The sequence below is a fragment of the Etheostoma spectabile genome, chromosome 19 (assembly GCF_008692095.1).
Source record: "Etheostoma spectabile isolate EspeVRDwgs_2016 chromosome 19, UIUC_Espe_1.0, whole genome shotgun sequence".
In the NCBI taxonomy this organism is placed as follows: Eukaryota; Metazoa; Chordata; class Actinopteri; order Perciformes; family Percidae; genus Etheostoma; species Etheostoma spectabile.
The window spans coordinates 3,939,777-3,960,758 of NC_045751.1; the positions used below are offsets into that span (position 1 = coordinate 3,939,777).

The following is a 20,982-nucleotide window of genomic DNA, read 5'->3' on the forward strand; positions in this document are numbered from 1 at the left end:
TTCCAAAACTTTACTAGATTGCATTAACTCATACAGGTGTGCTGAGTAAACTGCTTACTCAGTGTACTTACAGTCTTGAACAAATCTCCCTCTGTCCGAGAAAAACAATGCAGCTTTTAAAATGGCTGGGAAGCAGTCTAGACTAACTGTGCAATTAGAAAAAGGATGGTCCAATAGTCATCCCCCCCACACACACACACACACACACACACACATTCACTCACTCACAGCAGGAGCGGATTAGATTTAACCCTTCTTAACCCCCAGGTGGGAGAAACAGGAGGGGTGAAGAGGGGAATGCCTGGAGCTTTTCCAGCCCCAGACCTCCTCACCTCTTTGGACACACCATGGCCATCTGCTCCCTTTGGCTAAAAAGCTGCACAACAATAGACAAGGGCTGCCCTTTGCTCGATTTTATTGAGCCACAAGACACAGACTCTTTTGAGACCATTAAAAACGTCCATTTAGTCTATCAATTACGCCCAGCTCTGCTTTTCATACTTTATATGGCGATGAGACAGAGTGTCCATATTTGTACAGGATTTATTTTTAGTCTTATACTGGGGCTGCACAATATTAAGAAAATATGTGATAACATTTTTCCATTTTGCGATAACGATATTACTTTTATATATAAAACTGATATTAAAGTGTGGGCCTAATCAGTTGTGCATTTCTGCTGCTTTCAGTATTCTGCTTAAATACAAAACATTGGGTATTGAATTTAAAACAAATGAAAGAAAATCATTCCCGACATTGTATTGAACACATTGAACATTGAATTGAATATAAAAGCACCACAAAAAAAGAATGGAAGTGCAGTGCAAGAGTGTCTATTGCAATTTTTTGCAGCCTTTCGCAATGTGTGTATTGCACCAGTTGATATTTGCAATGATGATAAAAAAATATATATATATTGTGCAGCCCTATCTAATACATACTACAATTACCAAGTTGCGGTTTGATAATGTCCCGGTTTTGGTGTTACGGAAACACCTACATAACTTAAATGCAAGAATATTATCCTATTTGATCTGACTTGCAACTTTATGTCTTAGGGGTTAAATAATTTAAATTTACCAGACTGCAACTAGATTGTCCTTTATGCAAGAAATTGCTCTCTGAACATTTCCTTGCTATATGCAGATGATTGTGTGTTATGTGTTTCCCAGAATACCGGGACTGTCCTGCTTCTTGTTTTTTTTTTAAACGTTACTTTTCTTTAACATTCCTTTTTTCTAGTGGTGACATCTAAGAGACTGTCTATTGTGCTGAACTGAGCAGCCAATTTCTTCTTGAACTGCAGCCATTTCTGAGTGACTGGACAGAAGAGTTCACAGTTTTCGGGCTACTTGTCACGAAAAGCAAGTGCGAAAAGTTCTTTCTTCCAACTTTGCTTCCTGAATCAAGACTAAATCTCCGAGGCGACCACCTCGGTATATGTGGTTCTGGGCTGGTTTGAGTGAGCTCCATCCTCTGATCCTATCCCTCTTCTACCTCTCTCCCTCTTCCATCCTTTCCTTTCTTTCTCCACCTGTTTCCCTTTCCCTTCCTAATCCGCCACTTCTCTTTCTCTTCGTCCTTCTCTCCTGATTTCTCATGGAACCCCATTTGCTGTCCAATCCCGCCGTCCCTCATGTTCTGTAGACAGACTGTGAAGGTGAAATCTAATCCATTTTTTATGGAGAGTAATTGTATAAAGATTTGCCGTGCTGGGACTGAGAAGAAAAAAAGAGAACAGAGGCATGTATGTAGAGAGTGATAAAAATTGTGAGAAGAGAAAAGGAGAAGGGAGATGAAGGGAATGAGGAGACGTAGTGGGTCATGTGAGAGCAAGTGTGGGAGAGAGCAAAGAAAAAGACAATGAAAGCGAGGAAAAGTGTCAGGAGATGACGGGCACAGACAGAGCCACAGTACACATTTTAAGGAAAAGGGGCTAAAACTGTTTCTTGGTTGTCTGTGTTTGCTAAATTGTCCATCCGAAATACCCCTCTGTCTGTTATCATATCTGGAACAGGTAGAAAATGCTTACATTTGGAACATTTCTGAAAACACAAACTCAGTGAGTGATGGTGTTGAGGCAGTGGAGAAACCGCCTTATTGCTGTGCTATTATTAGGTCAACGCAGGTTGCTCCAGACCCATTCATTCATTCGATGCAGCTTTAAATATCATGTCAGTGCAGTGATTACAATATTAACTCATATTTTAATCATCTAATTTGGTGTTGTGAATGGGTAACAAGCAAGCCAATCTGTGACTATAAAATCCAAAACACTAAATACATGTAGTTAAATATGACTTCATGTATTTAATCTGTATTAACTCGGAAAGTCTCTTGAGATTAAAACTCATATCGTCAACATGGCACAGCATTACCAGTTAGCCTACATTACCACAGTTATGGATGAAGCATGTTACAGAAGTCAGTGAGAAAAGCAATAACAATGGTCTAGTCTTTTTATAAAAAGTAAGCCATCAGTGTTTCAAGTGGAGCCAATGCAAAAGTGCCAAAAACTGCAGATCATCGAGTGGCCACTTGAGGCTGGCTCCAAAAAGAAGATGATCCCCATAGACCCCCCATTTTTTTTACATCCCTTTCGTCATTATCTAAAGAACTTACAGTACAGCTCGACTTTTTTTCTTTTCAAAGCCATTTACCGGTCCAATTTTCAATAAACTTGGTGAAGGGGTGCAGCATGGGTCAAGGAAGAACCTATTAGATTTTGGAGCGGATCCAAATCATGGGGCAGATACACATATCATCTTTTGTTAACATTACGACATAAGGCATTTGACCTGGAGTGCCCTTAGTTATATGGAATGGAATGTAAAAGAGGTCACTCATAAGCCTCTTTTACACATAGTTCCTGGTAAATTACTGGGATAACCTTCCAGGCACCGCTAGTGATTATAACTATTCACAAATACAGACAGATTCAAGAACATTTCCGCCTTGCACCCTTTCACACTTGCCATAGCGATGATGTTATCCCTGCAACTTATCCCTGCAATGTTCCTGCTTGCATTCACACCACAGCCATACCAGCAAATTCCCTGGAATGTTACTAGGTCCTGAGGTGGTGGGCAATTAGTGGGACAGATATCCCATCATATCAATCCCTGCTTCCATTCACACATTACCCCATAAAGAAAAGGTCCCTGCATTTTTCAGGGAAAGATTGCATGTGTGAAAGGGGCTATAGTGACAAATACACACATAATTATCACCAGACTCTGCAGTTCCCCTTAGCTCTACGGAGTATTTAAGCTTCTTTCAGCTTAGAAGGTGAGCAAATGTCAATGTTGTGTTCCCAGCTTAGTATAGTAGACTTCATATTTAGTTTTACAGTGAAAGCCATTATTGAAGTTGAAATTATATTGAAAAATAGTTGTTGTGCACGTGTTGAGTCTAGTGAGGCGCATTCAAACGCATTAAAGAGCTCTCAGCTGACAGCAAAAAGTCCATCCTGCTCGACTAGTCATGCTCATTAGTAAAGCCAAGTATCATGCACATACAATGTCTCAACAACAGTTCCTAAGCCAGCCCTGTAGCTGTCTAAGAAGAGTGAAAGAATCTTTACGCCATGAGGAAAATGATGTGCGAAACCTCTGGAGAGGCGACTCAATGAGAGATTACCTCTCCACAGATGGCTGGGGGTGTAGGTGGTAAAAAAGCAATTACAAGAAAAATGAACAGAACGTTTTAACAATAACAGAAACACAGAGTCCAACTGTCCAATTGAGACATACTGTACAGTTCTACGACAAGACCAAAAATAAATACGACAAAGGACTCCAAGTCCAATGGGAGACAGGCAGAGAGAGTTCAAATACAGTAAATAATAATAAATTTATACTTTTTTAATCCCGCAAGGGAAATTACAATGTTTTCACTCTGTTGTTATTATTAGACACATTACACACAGGCCTGAATCACACACACATGCTAGCACTAACAGAGAGATGTCAGAATGAGGGGGCTGCCCATGGAAAGGCACCCTGAGCAGTTGGGGGTTTGATCCCTTGCTAAAGAGCACCTTGGCAATCTGGCACCTCTCCAGCTACCAGTCCAACACATACTTTGGTCCTATACGGTATACAGTCTAGAAAAGCTACTGGGTCTCTTTAAATTTTGCAGATCTTGAGGACTGCTGTGTGATATTATCAGCCATTAAATAAGGAAACATTAAATTCCCAGACATTTTAGTGAAGTCTAATGAGAAATGCTCTCCACTGGTCACACTGTCTGCCCCAGCTGTGCCCATTCTGCCTCTTTGTCCCTCATTTCAGCCACATTCCCATTTCCCCAGGCCTCTGCATCTTATCATATTAAGCTTTATTGAACAAGATGAACTATCTTAGAGGAATTAGCCTTACTCAGACCCACTCTATCCATGTCCATTGGACGCCTGAAAAGTCCTTAAACACACACACACACACCACACACACACACTCACACACACACATATATATAGATAAATGTATACTGTACATATACACACATATGTATATACATATATGTATGTATACATACATATGTATATATACATATGTGTGTGTATATATGTGTGTATATCTGTGTATATATACATATATACATAAACACACATATGTATACACACATACAGTATATATATATACATATACTGTATAGACACACATACTGTATATATACAGTATATACATATATACACACATATATATTTATACACACATACAGTATACATATATACATATACTGTATACACACACATATTGTACTACAGTATATACATATATACACACATATATACATATACTGTATACACACACATATTGTACATATATACAGTATATACATATATACACACATATATACATATATGCACACACATATATACATGTGTATATACACATATATAAATATACACATGCACACATATATACATATGTATATACACATATATAAATACATACACACATATGTATAAGACAGCATGTGACGTAGAAAAGATGGTGAGCGCGAGAGGAAGGCCAGATGGGGTGGGTTTGGTGAAAGGAGCAGCAAGATAAGTATGAGCGGTGCCAAGCACCCTGCAACAGCATCAAAAAAACATACACAGCTGCACAAATCTAAATATAGTCCTGCTGGAGAGAGACACAGAGAGGAGAGGAGGAAGAATCTGGGGAGGAAAACAGGAGGGAGGAGAGGAGAACTGTAAAGGGTTAAAAGATGACATCATCCCTTTCGTCCTCCTCCTGTCTCTGTTTCATCTTTCCATCACTAGGGTACCTCCCTTCTCTCCCTCCATCTTTAACCTCCAATCTCTCCAAGGTTTTTTTTTTGCTCTCTCAAACGAGCTCTAGTCTTTAAATAACAGTTATTGTGTGTGTGTGTGTGTGTGTGTGTGTGTGTGTGTGTGTGTGTGTGTGTGTGTGTGTGTGTGTGTGTGTGTGTGTGTGTGTGTGTGTGTGTGTGTGAGAGAGAGAGACAGAGAGAAATAGATAAAGACTTTTTTTCAATTGGTTGTCTTAGCCACCATCCAAGTCACACACACACACACACACACACGGGTGCACACACACACACACGCGCACACGCGCACACGCACACACACACACACACACACACACACACACACACACACACACAGACAGACACAGTGACGCAGAGAGGAAGAGAGGATGGGGAGGGAGGGGGGGAAGACATAGAAGGGGAATAGAGGCAGATAAAGAAAGAAAGCAAGAGCATGACACAGGTATATATAGTAGAAGGGAGCTACAGCAGCTACCAGTGGGGAGGCACCATGCAGAAGTCAGGTGTGTATATATAAATCACCTTAAAGGGTTTAAGTGACGCTTTAAGTCCATCTCTAAGTAATCTAACCCTCCTTACAACATGTCCATTATATCACAAACTGTCTAGGAAACATGTACAACACATCATCCAGGTTAAAAACAGCCTGATTGGAAAGGGAAAATGAGGAGTTGTGATGTTATCACGTGATTGACTACATCCCCCTCCTGTCACCCCTCCTCAGATGTTCAAGAAGACTAAAGAGTAAACAGCAATTTATCTTCCGAGAACGAACAGGACAAACCATCCCGCTGCTTTAAATTAATACTTGGAAGTCGTCACTTGGTGACGGTACTGAGAATAGGTAGCGAGACAGGCTGGGCATTAGAATATAACATGCAAATAGGGTTGTATGCACAGTCTGTTTATGGTAATCAATCCAGACCTGCTGATACTAATAGGAAAAGAAGCAGCACATTTTTTGACATGTTCTCCGCTGAGGATGTTATGTTTTATTCCTCACACTTAGCCTGTCTGAGATCTCACCAAGTATGAACAGATTGTCGTGACATTTGGTGGACAGATTGGTCCTAGGCCAGGGAACAATTTATTGCATTTTGATTTTCACCTAGATCTAGAATTTACACTACACTCATTAAAATAAAATTAAAATAGAGACTGGTTTCCAAATGCTATGGAAGGTTTTCAGGGTCAAAAACTCAATCTCATCTAAAATCACAGTTATGTTTTTTTGTGTGTGTTGATGGAAGCATAGGCGCTGATTTCGGTGGGGACGTTGGGTAAGCGTACCAATCGGATTTTGTCATGTATCATTTTGTAACCTTTACTTTTTTGGGGAAAACCTCAAGCTCAAATGAGTTAAAAAAAAGTAAAGTTCATAACACATATAGTTCTTGAACGAGAGATGCCAACAAATACACAAAAAATCTCTATTCCCACAGGGCAGGCACAGGCCCAGCCGCCCTGCTGCTGCGCTGGCTACGCGCTTCTCTGTTCTTTGGACATTCTAACGCTTAACGGGAAACCGCTTAACATGGTTTAATGTACCTAAACAACAATCAATCATCACCAAATTTCTCATGGCCATTCTCTTGTCATGAACACTTAAGCCTGTCAAAAAAAAACTAAACCGAAATCTAACGATGATAGAAGTTTTATCTTCATTGGCGCCTATGGCGAGGAAACGGCTTAATGTGGTTTAATGTACCTAAACAGTGATCAATGATCAATGATTTCTTAAAAAATCAAACCAGAATTGTAGTGATCATTGGTTTTCAGGTAGCCTACATTAAACCACGTAAAGCTTTTTTAAGTTATGACTTATAAAGCCCATGAGAACCGTGGGGAGTCAACCCACAGCCACCGCTGCCTTGCTGAAAACGTGAAGCAGAAACGCTGATTTTTTTTGACAGTTTTCAGTAGTTATGAGGAGCAATATGAGAGATAAATTTGGTGATCATTAATCACTTTTTAGATACATTGAACCACGTTAATCTTTTTACTTACAATAGGCTCTAATGAAGCAGAAACGCTAAATGTCAGATAACGTCAATAATAATAGCATTTTGGCTTACATTTTTTGACAGTTTTAAGTGGTTATGAGGAGCAATATGAGAGAGAAATTTGATGATCACTGAATCTTGTTTAGGTACATTTAACCAAGTTTTTATTCATTTACGTTAGGAAACATGACCTGCGCGAAAGAGGAAAAAAAAGAATGCGTCATTGTACAGTATATGACGCAAAAATCATCATTTAGCAACATCGGAGGCATTTTAGCCCAGAGGCAGTGACCGACAAGCCAGCTAGTTCCACATGTTTTCAACCCGCCCATAGGGGGTTGGACTTGAAGCATGCCGAAGGGAGTCGAGGGTCAGCCATCTTGAAGCTAAGCTAACAGGCTCTCTCTTTTCAGCAGCAAACCTTTACAACGATTACGTGTATTTAAACTACCACACATGTGTACCACCATAGGTACAAATGGGAGAAAATGCAGGAAACTTGATTACAGACGGAATAATCAACACACTACGCTAGCTTTGCCTGCTACAGAGACAAGAGCCTCAGCCTGCGGTGTCGCCCGATGCCCCTAGCCGGGTAAGGGAACATCGACGAGGACAGGAGTTTGAGCTAGGTGGAATCCATCCTGCTTGCAAGTGTCCGCTCATTAGACAACAAACTGGACTACATCCAACTTCAACAAAACTCCCAGCATGAGTTCAGAGACTGCTGTGTTACTGAACAACAGTGTACCAGACTCTGCTATCCAGCTACCAGGCCTGCTAGCCTTCTGAACAGCTGCTGCTCTGGTGGATAAGGCAGGTGGAGGTGGGCTGTGTCACCACTGGTGGAGTTTGTGACCGTTACATGCCGACCATTCTACATTCCACGCAAATTCCCGGCTGTGTTTACATCACCCCAAGCGCTAATGCTTCCGTTGCATTAGCTGAACTTTATGGAGCCTATAATGTGTGTGCACTAAATGTAGTGTTTCGTATGTCGTTTTTATATAATGTAATTTCACATATTTTAAATTTTTAACACCACTTGAGCCACGGTGAAAAGTTGTTTCATGTATATGGTTGAAATGACAATAAAACACACTAGAGTTAAATGCCTCACTGTCTGTCTACGTCAGTAAACGGTAGGCGTGGCTTGGGAGTGGACTCTTTGAGCAGCGAAGCAAGTGCATTCTGGGATTTGATTTGACATGAGTGACCCAATTCAAAGATATATTCATCTTTTCAATGGTGAAAGATCCCTTTAATGTAGTATTTACAGCCTGTTCTACTGCCCCAAAGTGGCCAAATCAATCGGTTAATGTAACTTAAACTCACGTCTGCTTACTAGCTTTTTCACCTTTCAACGGTACCTCACAGTCTTCAATCAGCAAATTGAAGTTAGTATAGCATACATGGGGAGAACTAATTTCAAATTGCTAAAGAAAAATGTGGAATGTGTTTGAAAGGTTAAAAACGACCTTGAGCTGCTTTAGCTATTTTTTGTGAAGATTATGTTGCCGAAGATGGAGACAAAAGTTCAACGGGGTGCTTTAGCAGGGTCAATATCAATTTTACCTAAAATTAAAAAAAATGATGTCCTTGGATTCAGTGTTGATGGAAGTTTGTGCTTACTGGCAGACTTCCGTGATCTGATTTTCTATTAATGTTTTAGGCTAGAACACAGTAGGAAAGATTATAAAACCAGACAATTACCTCAGAAAAATATCAATGATTGAAGTGAAACTCATTACAGATTAACAATGAAAGTGGCAGCCACTGGATTGGAAGACATTTTCTTAAAAGCATTGCATTTAAATGGCAGTGGATTTCAAAACATGACAATGTCTTTATATGTTGGATTCAAGGGACGCATAGGCAGAAACGTCCCATTCACTCTTTAACAAAGGCAGTGAGAGAGGGCTAAGTCATGGCAAAAGATTAAGCGGTGCGCTAAGCTCATCTTTAAATAATCTAATGATACTATTAATACACATTCTACCACACACAGCATAATGAACCGAGACCAGCCGGGTGTTACATTCTGTGGGTAATGCCTGTATGCTCCGCTGTCTGTAATATTTTGTGGCTTACACTCCCTATAATGACCTGAATCACTATCAATAAATACATTTCAATGTAATTAAAAGCAGCTTTTTCTCACATGTCTTTGGGTCACTGGACTTTTTTTTAATCTAAAATTCTGCTTGACCGTAGAGTGACTTTCAGAGATTTTGGATATTGAAATTCTCCTCCGAAATCAACATGTGCTGTGTGAAACGTACACGCAGCGAGACGCTTATCCCAGTTGGAGACACCCTCAACATTTGATTAGCAGCTTTGTACCCGTCACGTGTTAAATAATAATGTGTTGGTTAGCTGTGCAGTGTCTATGTCAGGCTTTCTACACTGCTGCAATAAAAAACCTGGTTGTGATTTGTTGCAAAACTTCCTTTATAATTTCCTTCAATAATGATTCACAACATGTCACCTCTGCATATCCATTACTTGATTTTCTTTGTTGACTTAACGTTGCACTGCCTCAGAACCTCAACAGCGTATTTGATAGAAAACACCCATCAAGGTGAAACTTGTGGCTACTCAATCAGAGCTTTTATTTGTCGGAGCATCAGCGGATTCTTTTAAGAATCAACTCTTGCTTCGGTGACACAGCAGCAGTTGTGGTTATTGCATCGCTAGCCGTTTCATTACATCCTCTCCCCTGCAATATCCTCTGCTTTCTATTCTTTTCTTTTTTATCTTGCCGTCTCCTCCTCCACCTGTCAGCTTAATGTTCAGTCATTTCCTCTTTTCTTACTCACTCCCTTTCGTTCGGCACCCCCATCACTTTCTCCCCTACTCTCCCTGATAATTGATCTGAGATCGTCATAGAGCAAAAACTACTTAATGCCTTCTGTAACCCAATACCTAGCCCATCCAGCTGGCCTCAAACACACACACACAAACATATCTTCTCATTCCGGGTAACATGTGACCTAAATCCTGTGAGGCTATGTTACATGGGCATTATGTCAGTTTTGACAAGTGCAGTATTACCACAATGTGGCCAGAAAAAAAACAGAAATGACAGGACAATACACCTGAAAGTTACGGGCTGTTTGTCAGCTTGTAGCTACTTGCGGCGATTAGTGCAAAGGGAATCAGTATTTCTTTGTTGCAACATACAGTATTCTGCAATAGTTTTCTCCCTTGACAATATTACACAGTGATTTAAGTGAGAAGGTTTCTGCTGCTGCAGCTTTGTTTGGTTCAGCTCGGCATTCCTTCATATATTTTATGTGATGTGACAAGAGTAAAGTGTAAATGTCACGGTAATCATTTTTCAAATTCAAAAAAAATTCTTATTTAATTAAATAACGATTTAGCAAAGAATGTGTGCAGTTGTCCGACATCAGCGCAACACAAGTTTGACATTTAAAAGCTTGCATTACTTCTTTTTTTGTAAATCTTTTTTTTTTTTTTATATGGCTGGTACATTATGTCTTTAAAATGATACTCTTCCCCCCATTCTGAAGATCTTAAAGATTTCATAACGGGCAAGTCTGATGGCGTGTTTTCCTTCTAATCCCTTCATTGTTAGCTGTGAAAATGGCCCATTTTTGAGTAGATTATGAAACACAAGCGGCAGTGTATTTTTGTTCTTTCGCAGACAGCAGTGGGAGAATTTCAAATGCATTTCCTACCATTCCGTAGAAACAGGAGGCTTGCAAAAGCCCGCATTGACCTGCTAAACAGCATCCAGCCCACTGGATGTTGGCATCATCACACACGTTTTCATGCACAAAGATTGACTACTTGCTGGTCTGCAATAGGGATCGTTCTCCTTCTGATTTGAAAAAGGGAGTATGAGCGCATAAACTGATGCTTCACATTACTTCTCTACCTAAAACGCCTAACAACATTGAATACTTTCTGTGATCTCGCTCTGGTTCAACTCACCATCTGTTACTCTGTGCAACGGAGACTGATTCGATTACATTGTCTGTAGTGCGCGTCTCATATCTGCAGGGTGTTTCCTGCCTTTTAGTGATGCTTTAATGCTAACGCCAACCAGCAGGATGGATTTCGTGCAGGTACAGAAGATTTAACACTCTCTAAGCTCACCCAACATCCTTAAGGGCCTTACATAGTTATTTGAAGCTGCTCAGCAGCCCTTTAAAAAGCCACTTCTGCTGGCAGCCGCTGACAGCCAAGGACAGAAACCGTCATGCATGTCTATTTTGCCATTTCGTTTGCATGGTTAAAACAGCAATTAGCTGTTAGTTTGCACACTGAAGGGTGTTTGTTTGGAAAAATCTAATCTATCAATTTCTTGATGCGAGTGCTTTTCTATTAATGTCTTCTTCTTTTTTTTCCGGATTCAGCACCCAGATGAGCAGACTGGAGCTGAGCATGTTGATTCATTTTTAAAACAGCAATTAGGCCTGCTGCTCTCCCGCTTTCACACTGGTGTGGGAGATAATAATAAACAATTAGGTATCAATTTTTGATGAGGGGAAATCCTACACCACAATCGAATGTAAGAAACAGCTGTGGTAAAAGATTTGGAGTATTTCAATTTTTTTTTTTTTTTTTTTTTAGTGCTTCAACTGCTGCTGTTTTCCAGATCAGATGACGGGCCTGACAAAACTAGAACCTCTCGTGACATACAGTTCACATAAACAGTTTTAGTATGATCATCTTGTGACTCTCAAAGACAGATACTCTCATTTTAAATTCAGAAAATGAGGCCCATTGATGTTGTTTTTTTTATGAAATAGGCATATCATAACCTTTCTAATGTATTGGGTGTCCTATCATGTCAGCTTAAGTCTACACCATTTACTGTAGTCAAAAATGCAATGTGAGCATAGTTAAACTGTTGGGCAGCGAAGGCTGGCAGAGTGTGCTGCCGGGCCGGGATGAGCAAAAAGTGTGTTTTGTGTGTTTTCTCTTTGAGCTCCTGCTGAGTCAGTTGCTGGCAGCAACACTGTTCCCAAAGATCTCAAGATAGACCAGAAAGTGTCCCATGATCTCCTTGCATACATACACGCTTTACACAAACACAGGCCTTAATGAATACTTGTGCCTCTGTAAGAGTTTATCCTCACCGGGCTCAGAATAGAATCACTGACCTACCACAAATGACAACCCTATTCCTAACCTAAATCCCTGATCATGGTGATTTACCGTCCAGATCACATTTCTGTTAGTAATTACATTTCTACGCACAAAAGATATGTCTACCTGCAGTGAATGTGTTTGTCCTTACAGTGACAGGATTACATTTCTACTTGCTATTTCTACACACAGTGATGATGCTTGAATGTCTATGGTGACAGTGTTTCTACCTGTCATGCATTAGCTATTTCTGCCCATGGTGATGTTTCTGCCCTTGCTGATGACATGTTTCATCCTTCAGGTGGATACTTATTCACAGACATACTCTGTGGAGTGTATTTTTGCCTGGATGACTCATACTTACTGCAAGACATTTGAAAATGCAAGGACTGGCACATCAGATCACATTCTGATTGCAGAAGTCCATGTATAACGTGTATTCAGATTCATTATAGGCTACAGATGAGAGCAGCAGGGTAAGAGGTAGACAAGTCTGAAAATTAACTTTACAGAGGGATTTGGGTCCAAAGCAAGGAAAGTAGCGCTGCCTTGTTGGTTACAGGATCCTCTATTTTATATAGACAGGGACAGTCAGTTCCAAAAAAAATCCTCCTGAACCAAATTTGTGCTAATTGTCTTTGGTGTGCTAACAAGACATGAATATTATTCATAAGTTTGTGTATCTGCTAAGTAGATGTTGGGCAGGAATGTGACCTTAGTCTGGTTAGCCTGCCAGCGACAGCACAACATCCGTGACCGGGAAGCCTGACTGTGCCTGTAGCCCCAGGGGAAAGCATCGCACCCGGGGGGGGGGGGGCTCAGAGAGAGGCTGTGTAACCGAAGACGTGGAGGAGGACAATCGGGAGATAGCCAAGGACCAACTCAATAATCAGCTCGGATCAATCTGAGACAAACAAGATCAGAACTGTCGAGTGTTACTTTACTCCAAGGTGTGAATTATCGTATGAAAACTATTCAATCTCCAATAGTTTGTTTTTGGTTTATTCCTACTTCTGTGTGGCAGATTCATGCCACAGAGAGGCAAAGTCCCTCCACTTCCAGTGGCCCACTATGGGATCTTATTTCGGAAAGAAAGACTGTATGTACCCTAGAGAATGGCGAGATTGTTTGATCCCATTTGAATTGAGCCATGAAATGATGTTCATCATCAACAGATATTTTCAAAAGTCAAGATAGACTCAGTTTGTAGTAAAACTGTTGAGGCTGGGACTGAGAAAGTATGTAATTAGAAAGACTACTCACCCCAAAATCTCCTTCTCTACTAGTTTTTTTTTCGCTTCCCGGCAACTAAAAAGATGCTGTATAAAACCTACCGGGTAAGATGAAGTTACATGTATTGTTGAACACAGGTAAGCTAGCTGTGCGAGTAAGGCGAGCAATGAAGTTCACTGAGCGGTTTCACAACCTACGACCGACTGGGACTTTCTTGACTTGCGAAATTATCTTTTAAATTGGCAAACATAAATGGCTCAATTTAAACTGCGTCAAAAAAGCATTTGTCTCTCCCCGTTCACTACGATACCTATTTTCTACGAATAAGGCCCCATGGGATTCCCACTTCTTTACTAGATAGAATCCTCAAGTATTTTAGATAAGAGAGGAAAGGAATGCTTTCACTGTGTCTGAAAGCATGATTGCTACTCATGTGGTGGTGGTTCGGTAACTGTGTGACAGCAGATATTAAATATTTTAATTTGCATAGGTCCCCGAGAAACACTAAGTTTATGGAGACCTGGTGTCTCCTTGTGACTTAATCAACATCTCATTTGGGGCCCTGTCTGTCTCAGCAGTACTTACTTTATCAAAGCTCCATTTAGAACATTTAGACAGTGTAAAAAAAATAAAAAAATAGAAGAGAAACCACTTGAAATGAAGCGACTGCTAATAGCGGTAAGGAAATAATCAACCTCTTGAGAATTAACAAAACAAATGCCTACCGAAAGATTAGGCAGGGTTGGTTTTCACCAGAAGGGTGCTGTGCTTTTAAAAAATAGACCTTGAAGAAAAAAAACTCATGTTTGAAACAAGCTTATTCCTTGGTATTGACATAAACTGTCTGTCCACTGCAGTAGAGTGGAATCACTTTAAAGCCCAGCACTGGTCCAAGTGCACATTGTACAGACGGGGTTGAAAAGCCTGTGCATTTGCTGCAGGCCCGTGGCCAGCATGAATGCAACGTACAGTAAAGGGGATTACGGAGACCCTGCACTGTGCTTCACCCTTCCTCCGTCTGGGGATTAATTAGCTGCCTTGACCATCCCCGCTGTTCAGTGTTCCAGCTGCATTTAGCAGAGGAACTGACCAATGAATAGGACTTGGTTTTTGTTCCTCCAAACTTTTAGAAACCTGCCTCATGTACTAGCACTAGAAAACATCTCCTTTGCTTTGTCCTGTTCCAATCAGAAAGCAGTTATTTTTGAAGGCTGTGTGTCAGACACTACTGATGACTGATCTGCAAAGATGCAAGCTGACGTGCATTCTGATCCATTGAGGCTACTATCGATGGGGAAACAAGTGCCTTCTACATCTAGTAACAGCTAGATACTAATATCTTTACGATTCCATAACTCTGTATATTTTCTCTAGTAGGTTTTTCAGGTTCAGAGGGGGCAATATGTTTGACACACTACTGATGAGAGATCTGCAAACATGCACGCTTTGACTGCATTGCATTCTGATCGAATGATACTAGGAACTAGTATAAAATGAATTTATTCCCGTTTTGACTGTTATTATATAACATTTATTGAGGCATCTGCTCTTTCTTAAGCTGAGATCTTAAACTTGATGTTCACTGTTGTTCATTTCAAACATTCCTTGCTGTCAAACCATTGTAGCTGTGTACTTTTTCTTTTTTGGCTAGTTGTCTGTCATACTGCATCCAACAAAAATGACCCATAAGAAGGCGACGGACGCTCATCGCTAGAAGCTTTAAGGGTGTTTCCCTTCAATGCTGCTTACCAGCTTTTCCTGTTACTTCTTCTTCGTAGTTATATGCCTTTTATATTTCTTTCTGTGAGCAAGAATGAAGCTTTGCTCAGGGCTTAAAGTGAAAGAGATGTGCCGTTGTTAACAGGAGGTGTAGTGCAAATTAACAATGGGAATGTGACTCCCTGGAGGGCAAAACACCCACAAGTCTGTCTACACTTGGCCTACATTCTGGCCGTAACAGACTTCCACAACCACCAGGCTTTTTGCCTGTGCCAGTGCTGCAAGATCGTACTATCACTTCCTCCTGGGGATCCAGTGCCGCAGCGGTGCAGCAGCCATGTGATAACTGGGACTTCTGTCTATGAAGGCAACAGCATGTATGCACAGAGAGGCCTGAACCGAACCGGTGCTGTAAAGCTGCAACGAAAAACCTCCATTATCATGCCTGAGAAGTCAAAGCTGGTGAAATGAGGTGCAGAAACACATACGCACAGGTGCATGAACCTCGCGCCATCTCTAAGAGCAGGAGGGTCGTTTCTTTGTCGTGGGTTAATGGGAAGAGATTGCAGGCTACATGAAAGTGGAAGTAACCTCATAAAAGGAATCAGAGGTATATATTAAGACTTACAATATACAGTAAACAGAAGACAGAAGATACACAAGGTGAGGAAGAGGCGTAGATAAATAGATAGAAATAGAACAGCGCTTAAGAAAGCAAATATATGAAACGGGAAGGGATATGTCTTTTTTCTGTGTGGACCAAAAGAAAATGTACAAAAATATTGATTTGGACATCTGACATGTACTCACTGTCTACTACTCACAAAGCAAGGAAATATCTTTTATGGGTTAAAGCGACTGTCCTAAAACATGGCGTAACAGTAGCATGTGAATAGAAGAGCTTTAATGTTAGTGAACGGACTCATTTACACAACAACATTGAGCTTAAGTTTGCTAACATGGGCTAGCATTAGCCACGAGAAAACACTGGTCATACCAGACCATGTAAGGCTGAGGCAGCATAACTCCTAAAAGGTCCCATGACACGGTGCTCTTTAGATGCTTTTATATAGACCTTAGTGGTCTCCTAATACTGTATCTGAAGTCTCTTTTATATAGACCTTAGTGGTCTCCTAATACTGTATCTGAAGTCTCTTTTACATAGACCTTAGTGGTCCCCTAATACTGTATCTGAAGTCTCTTTTATATAGACCTTAGTGGTCCCCTAATACTGTACTGAAGTCTCTTTTATATAGACCTTAGTGGTCCCCTAATCCTGTATCTGAAGTCTCTTTTATATAGACCTCAGTGGTCCCCTAATACTGTATCTGAAATCTCTTTTATATAGACCTTAGTGGTCCCCTAATACTGTACCTGAAGTCTCTTTTATATAGACCTTAGTGGTCCCCTAATACTGCGCCTGAAGTCTCTTTTATATAGGCCTTAGTGTTCCCCTAATACTGTACCTGAAGTCTCTTTTATATAGACCTTAGTGGTCCCCTAATACTGTATCTGAAGTCTCTTTTATATAGACCTTAGTGGTCCCCTAATACTGTATCTGAAGTCTCTTTTATATAGACCTTAGTGGTCCCCTAATACTGTATCTGAAGTCTCTTTTATATAGACCTTAGTGGTCCCCTAATACTGTATCTGAAGTCTCTTTTATATAGACCTTAGTGGTCCCCTAATACTTTATCTGAAGTCTCTTTTACATAGACCTTAGTGGTCCCTTAATACTGTATCTGAAGTCTCTTTTATATAGACCTTAGTGGTCCCCTAATACTGTGTCTGAAGTCTCTTTTATATAGATCTTAGTGGTCCCCTAATACTGTATCTGAAGTCTCTTTTATAGAGACCTTTAGTGGACCTTAGGGGATTTCTGTGTCTGTAGCTTTTCGGGGGGGGGGTGGCCTTGACCCACTGCCTCTTTGCTGGTTTGAAAGCCATGATGTCTCTCTCTCATGGGTGAGCCAAAGTCTCTGGGTAAAATTTTCATCTTTCTCCATCTTCAGGTAATTTTATCTGCAATGTGTTTTTTTCATTAAGGACTCTTCTGTCATCTTAACCCAGGATGCCCAGAGTCCAAGGTGGTATGTTAATGTCATATGTCTTATGTCTTTTCTTTGGTCAAATAACCATCCAGAAAGCCCTAAGATATTTAATTTACAACTATTAAACAGAGACAACCAGCAAATTTGAGAAGCTGAAACCAGAATTTTTTTTGGCATTTTTGCTTAATGAATGCCCTAAATCAAATTACAGGTTCCAACATGCAACTTTTTTTGGTCTGTATCACAGCAAACCCCACCCAGACATGTCTGCGGGTTGAGCAGGTGGGTCAATAGGTTTACAGTATTTTTGAAAAGGAATTCTGAGACATCATTGAACGAGCTCACAAAGATCAAAGTGGTCTCTGTGTAGTAACCGCAGCTCTGGGATTAGACCTATGGCAACGACAGACCTGCAAAATAGTGCAGGGATGTCATACCCGTCTCCATGTCAAGATCGTTACGTAAACCCAATTTGTACAAGTACATTTTGTATTCTATGTTTTTTTTTCTTTGAGGTTTATCTAATCTAGGCGATTAATGCACCAGTGGTCCGTCAAGCGGGAAGGAGATGCTTCTTCCATTTCCCCATCAATTAATCACGGAGACAAGCTGATGTTTGATGATATTGCATTTTAATGAGCGTGTAAGTGGTACACATCTAGCCCAGTGACTCTGCACGCATGAACACTTAGACAAACACATCCTGAGCCACAGTTTAAAGCGTATTGTCTTCATAACAATTGGAAGAAATATTAACCATTTCTTACCTATCTGGTATCCCTCCTATAATATCATTTTTTTATATTACCTTTGATTTTCATCTGCTTCAGCAGCAATTCAATCCCAATGTAATCTCAATATAAAAAGGTGCAGAATAGACCTGAAAATATTACGAGTGACGGAAAATTGATATGTAACTTTTGTGAAAATCAATTAACCTTGTTGTTGTTGACTTTGGGAAACTGGGATGGACATGTAACACTCCTATTCTGTAATTTAATTGACCAATAATGAATTAATAGTGAAGATAATTGTTAGTTTCTAGCCCTAAAACTGATTATTCCAACAACAGGCCTTTAAATGAATCCCAAACCAGAAACCAGGCTCCCACCAGATCATCAGATCATACTTTAAAGCCACTGCTATCCCCTCTGCCAGTTAGAAAGGACACAGAGGACAACATGTATCAGTGGACATATTCTGTATCAACAGTAAATGCATCCATAGCCCTTCTGCACAGAACTGATTTAAAGGGTGTCTTCTGGTCAGAAGATGGCATTCAGTTGGAGATGTGAAGAATGAAGAAGATTTAGATAAAGCATTATATAAAGTGTGTTTGTGGTGGTCTTGTTGGACCCTTCATCCCCTATGGTAGAACACATTGACCCATGGCTGCTGAAGCAGCGTCTCACCTTTGAGCAGGGGCAGTGGGGTGAGCTCCACCTGGGAGCTCTGGTAGCGGAACTGGGACGAGCTGTGGGACCTCCTCTGCCGGGCTCTGCGCATCGACCTCCGCGGGAAGCCATCCACCTTCTCCGCGGACGGCACCGAGAAGCTGGTGGTCGGCGAGGACGGGCTGGTCGGAGGCAGCTTGGTCGTCTCCATGATGGCTGGAGATGGCGGTGGTGGGGCGTGCGCGCGTGCCTCGGCGCGCGTGAGTGCTTAAGGAGGCGCTTGAGAGGATGTATGTGACTGGAAGTGAGAATGGAGGTTAGGGATGGAGGAGTTTGTGTTTTCTTGAATCACAGGTGGATTAGCAATTGATCCGAAGAAGTAGACGCTCCGGGGTGGAATAGGGGGAAGGAGGGAGGGATGGAGGGAAGGAGGGAGGAGGAGAGGGGGGAGAGATACAGGGGGGGGGGGGAGGTGCAGAGGTGGAGGAGAAGTGAGGAGAGATATTGTATGGATGTCCAGTCCCGTGCGCCTCGCTGTCTCTATCAGAGCCGGACTGGAAATGGCAGCAACAGCATCAGCAGCATCCCGGATTCTTCTGTATTTCACGCACAGATGCTGAATCGCTTGTGTATCATCCCCGTGGAGGAGTAGCCTGTGCAGCTACCAGATGATGCTCAGACAGGCGCGTCTCTCTCTCTCTCCCTCTCACACACACTCACAGACACACACACACACGCGCGCGCGCGCACACACACACACACACACACACACACGCCTAGCTGCTGCTGTATTGGCGTCACACACAGACTGTCATCGGCCTAGATTCGGATGTGTATTTCTTTAATTAATTAGATCCTTATGTAAAGAAATCACTGTAATCAGGCACCTCCCGCTCTGCTCATATCCAGCTCCAAAAAAACAAACAAACAAACGGACCCCAGGTCAGTTTATAGCTTTTTTTCTCCTCAATGATGCGCCTCATCAATAAAAATCAGTGATCGGTCCTGGCGGTGGATGATATCATAAAATCATCAATCTGGGCCCACCTTGGGTGCCGCATCACTGTTGTCCTTCTTGCTCGTTTTTAACGGATCCTCTTTCGACAGTTCAAACGGCCGCACCTCCTTGATTAGGGTTTTTTTTTTTTTGTCTCTCTCTCTCAGAAGTGGATAATGTTGTTTTCTCGTCGCGATGTACACCCCTCCACAAAGCCTCCTCCTCCTCCTGCCGTCCTCCAACCGTGTCAGGGCGGGGAAACAAACGCTCCCTCACCGCGCCGACATGTGCAGGTCCTCCGCCAGCGGCCGATGCAACCCTGAGCCCCGCTGCGGCGCTCCGGCTCTGCCTCCGCGGGGAGAGAGAGAGAGAGCGAGAGAGAGAGAGAGAGGATGAAATAAAACAGGTAAATAACAGAAAGCAGCCGCTCCTCCTGGACGGTGGTAACACCGAAGGCCTGTGTTATACAATAGCAACCCGTCTATGTCTGTCAGACTGACGCGTTTTGCTCCTGTCCCCCCTTCTCGGTTCCCGTTATCCGGTCGTCCTACAGCGCCTCAGCGAGCTGCATCAAGATGCTCGCGGTGAGTCAGGGATGCACCGGAAATTAGACATCCTGGCTTTCAAAATAAAACAAGTGTAAAAGTGTTTCTAGATAATGAGTCATGGCTGGAATACTGGGGCAAAAAATCAGCAACTGTTTCCAAAATAACTTGCCATGCACGACATATCCTGTTCCTACGGTGGAATATTTTGTCGCAATAAGTACAAAAAAAAAAAAGGTATTTTTTTTTATACAGGACCCTTTCAAGACAGGGCCCAAAGATCAGGTAAATAAGACTCATGTAAAGATTGGTATTATGAACAGAATAGAATAGAATAGAGCAGAATAGAATAGAATGCCTTTATTTCATTATACACAAGTACAGTACCTGTGCAATGAGATTGAAGCAACCCCTTTACAGTGTAGACACGAAATATAGAAATATAAAATATAAGATATAAAATAAAAAAATTTAAAGTATAGGTAGAGCAGAGAAAAAAGGGAGGACAGGGGGACCTGGTGCACAGTCCTGAGAGCAACTATATAGATATATAAAATAGCTTTGCATACACATTATGCGAAAAGTAGTTAAGTATTAACAACTAATAAATAAATATTGCACTGT

General features: G+C 41.4%; 1 protein-coding gene across 2 annotated transcripts in view; it reads right to left on the minus strand.

The window, feature by feature from the left end:
• Positions 1–20,384, minus strand: part of ppp2r5b (protein phosphatase 2, regulatory subunit B', beta) — a 43,787-nt gene extending 23,403 nt beyond the window's left edge. Inside the window, exon 1 of one of the 2 annotated variants that reach the window (XM_032544319.1) lies at positions 18,835–20,383. In XM_032544319.1, coding sequence (XP_032400210.1) covers positions 18,835–19,027 — 193 coding nt within the window. In that variant the 5' untranslated portion in view covers positions 19,028–20,383. Of the gene's footprint in view, positions 1–18,834 lie in introns of both variants that reach the window. The other variant, XM_032544320.1, reaches the window with a different exon arrangement.
• Positions 20,385–20,982: the final 598 nt, after the last annotated feature.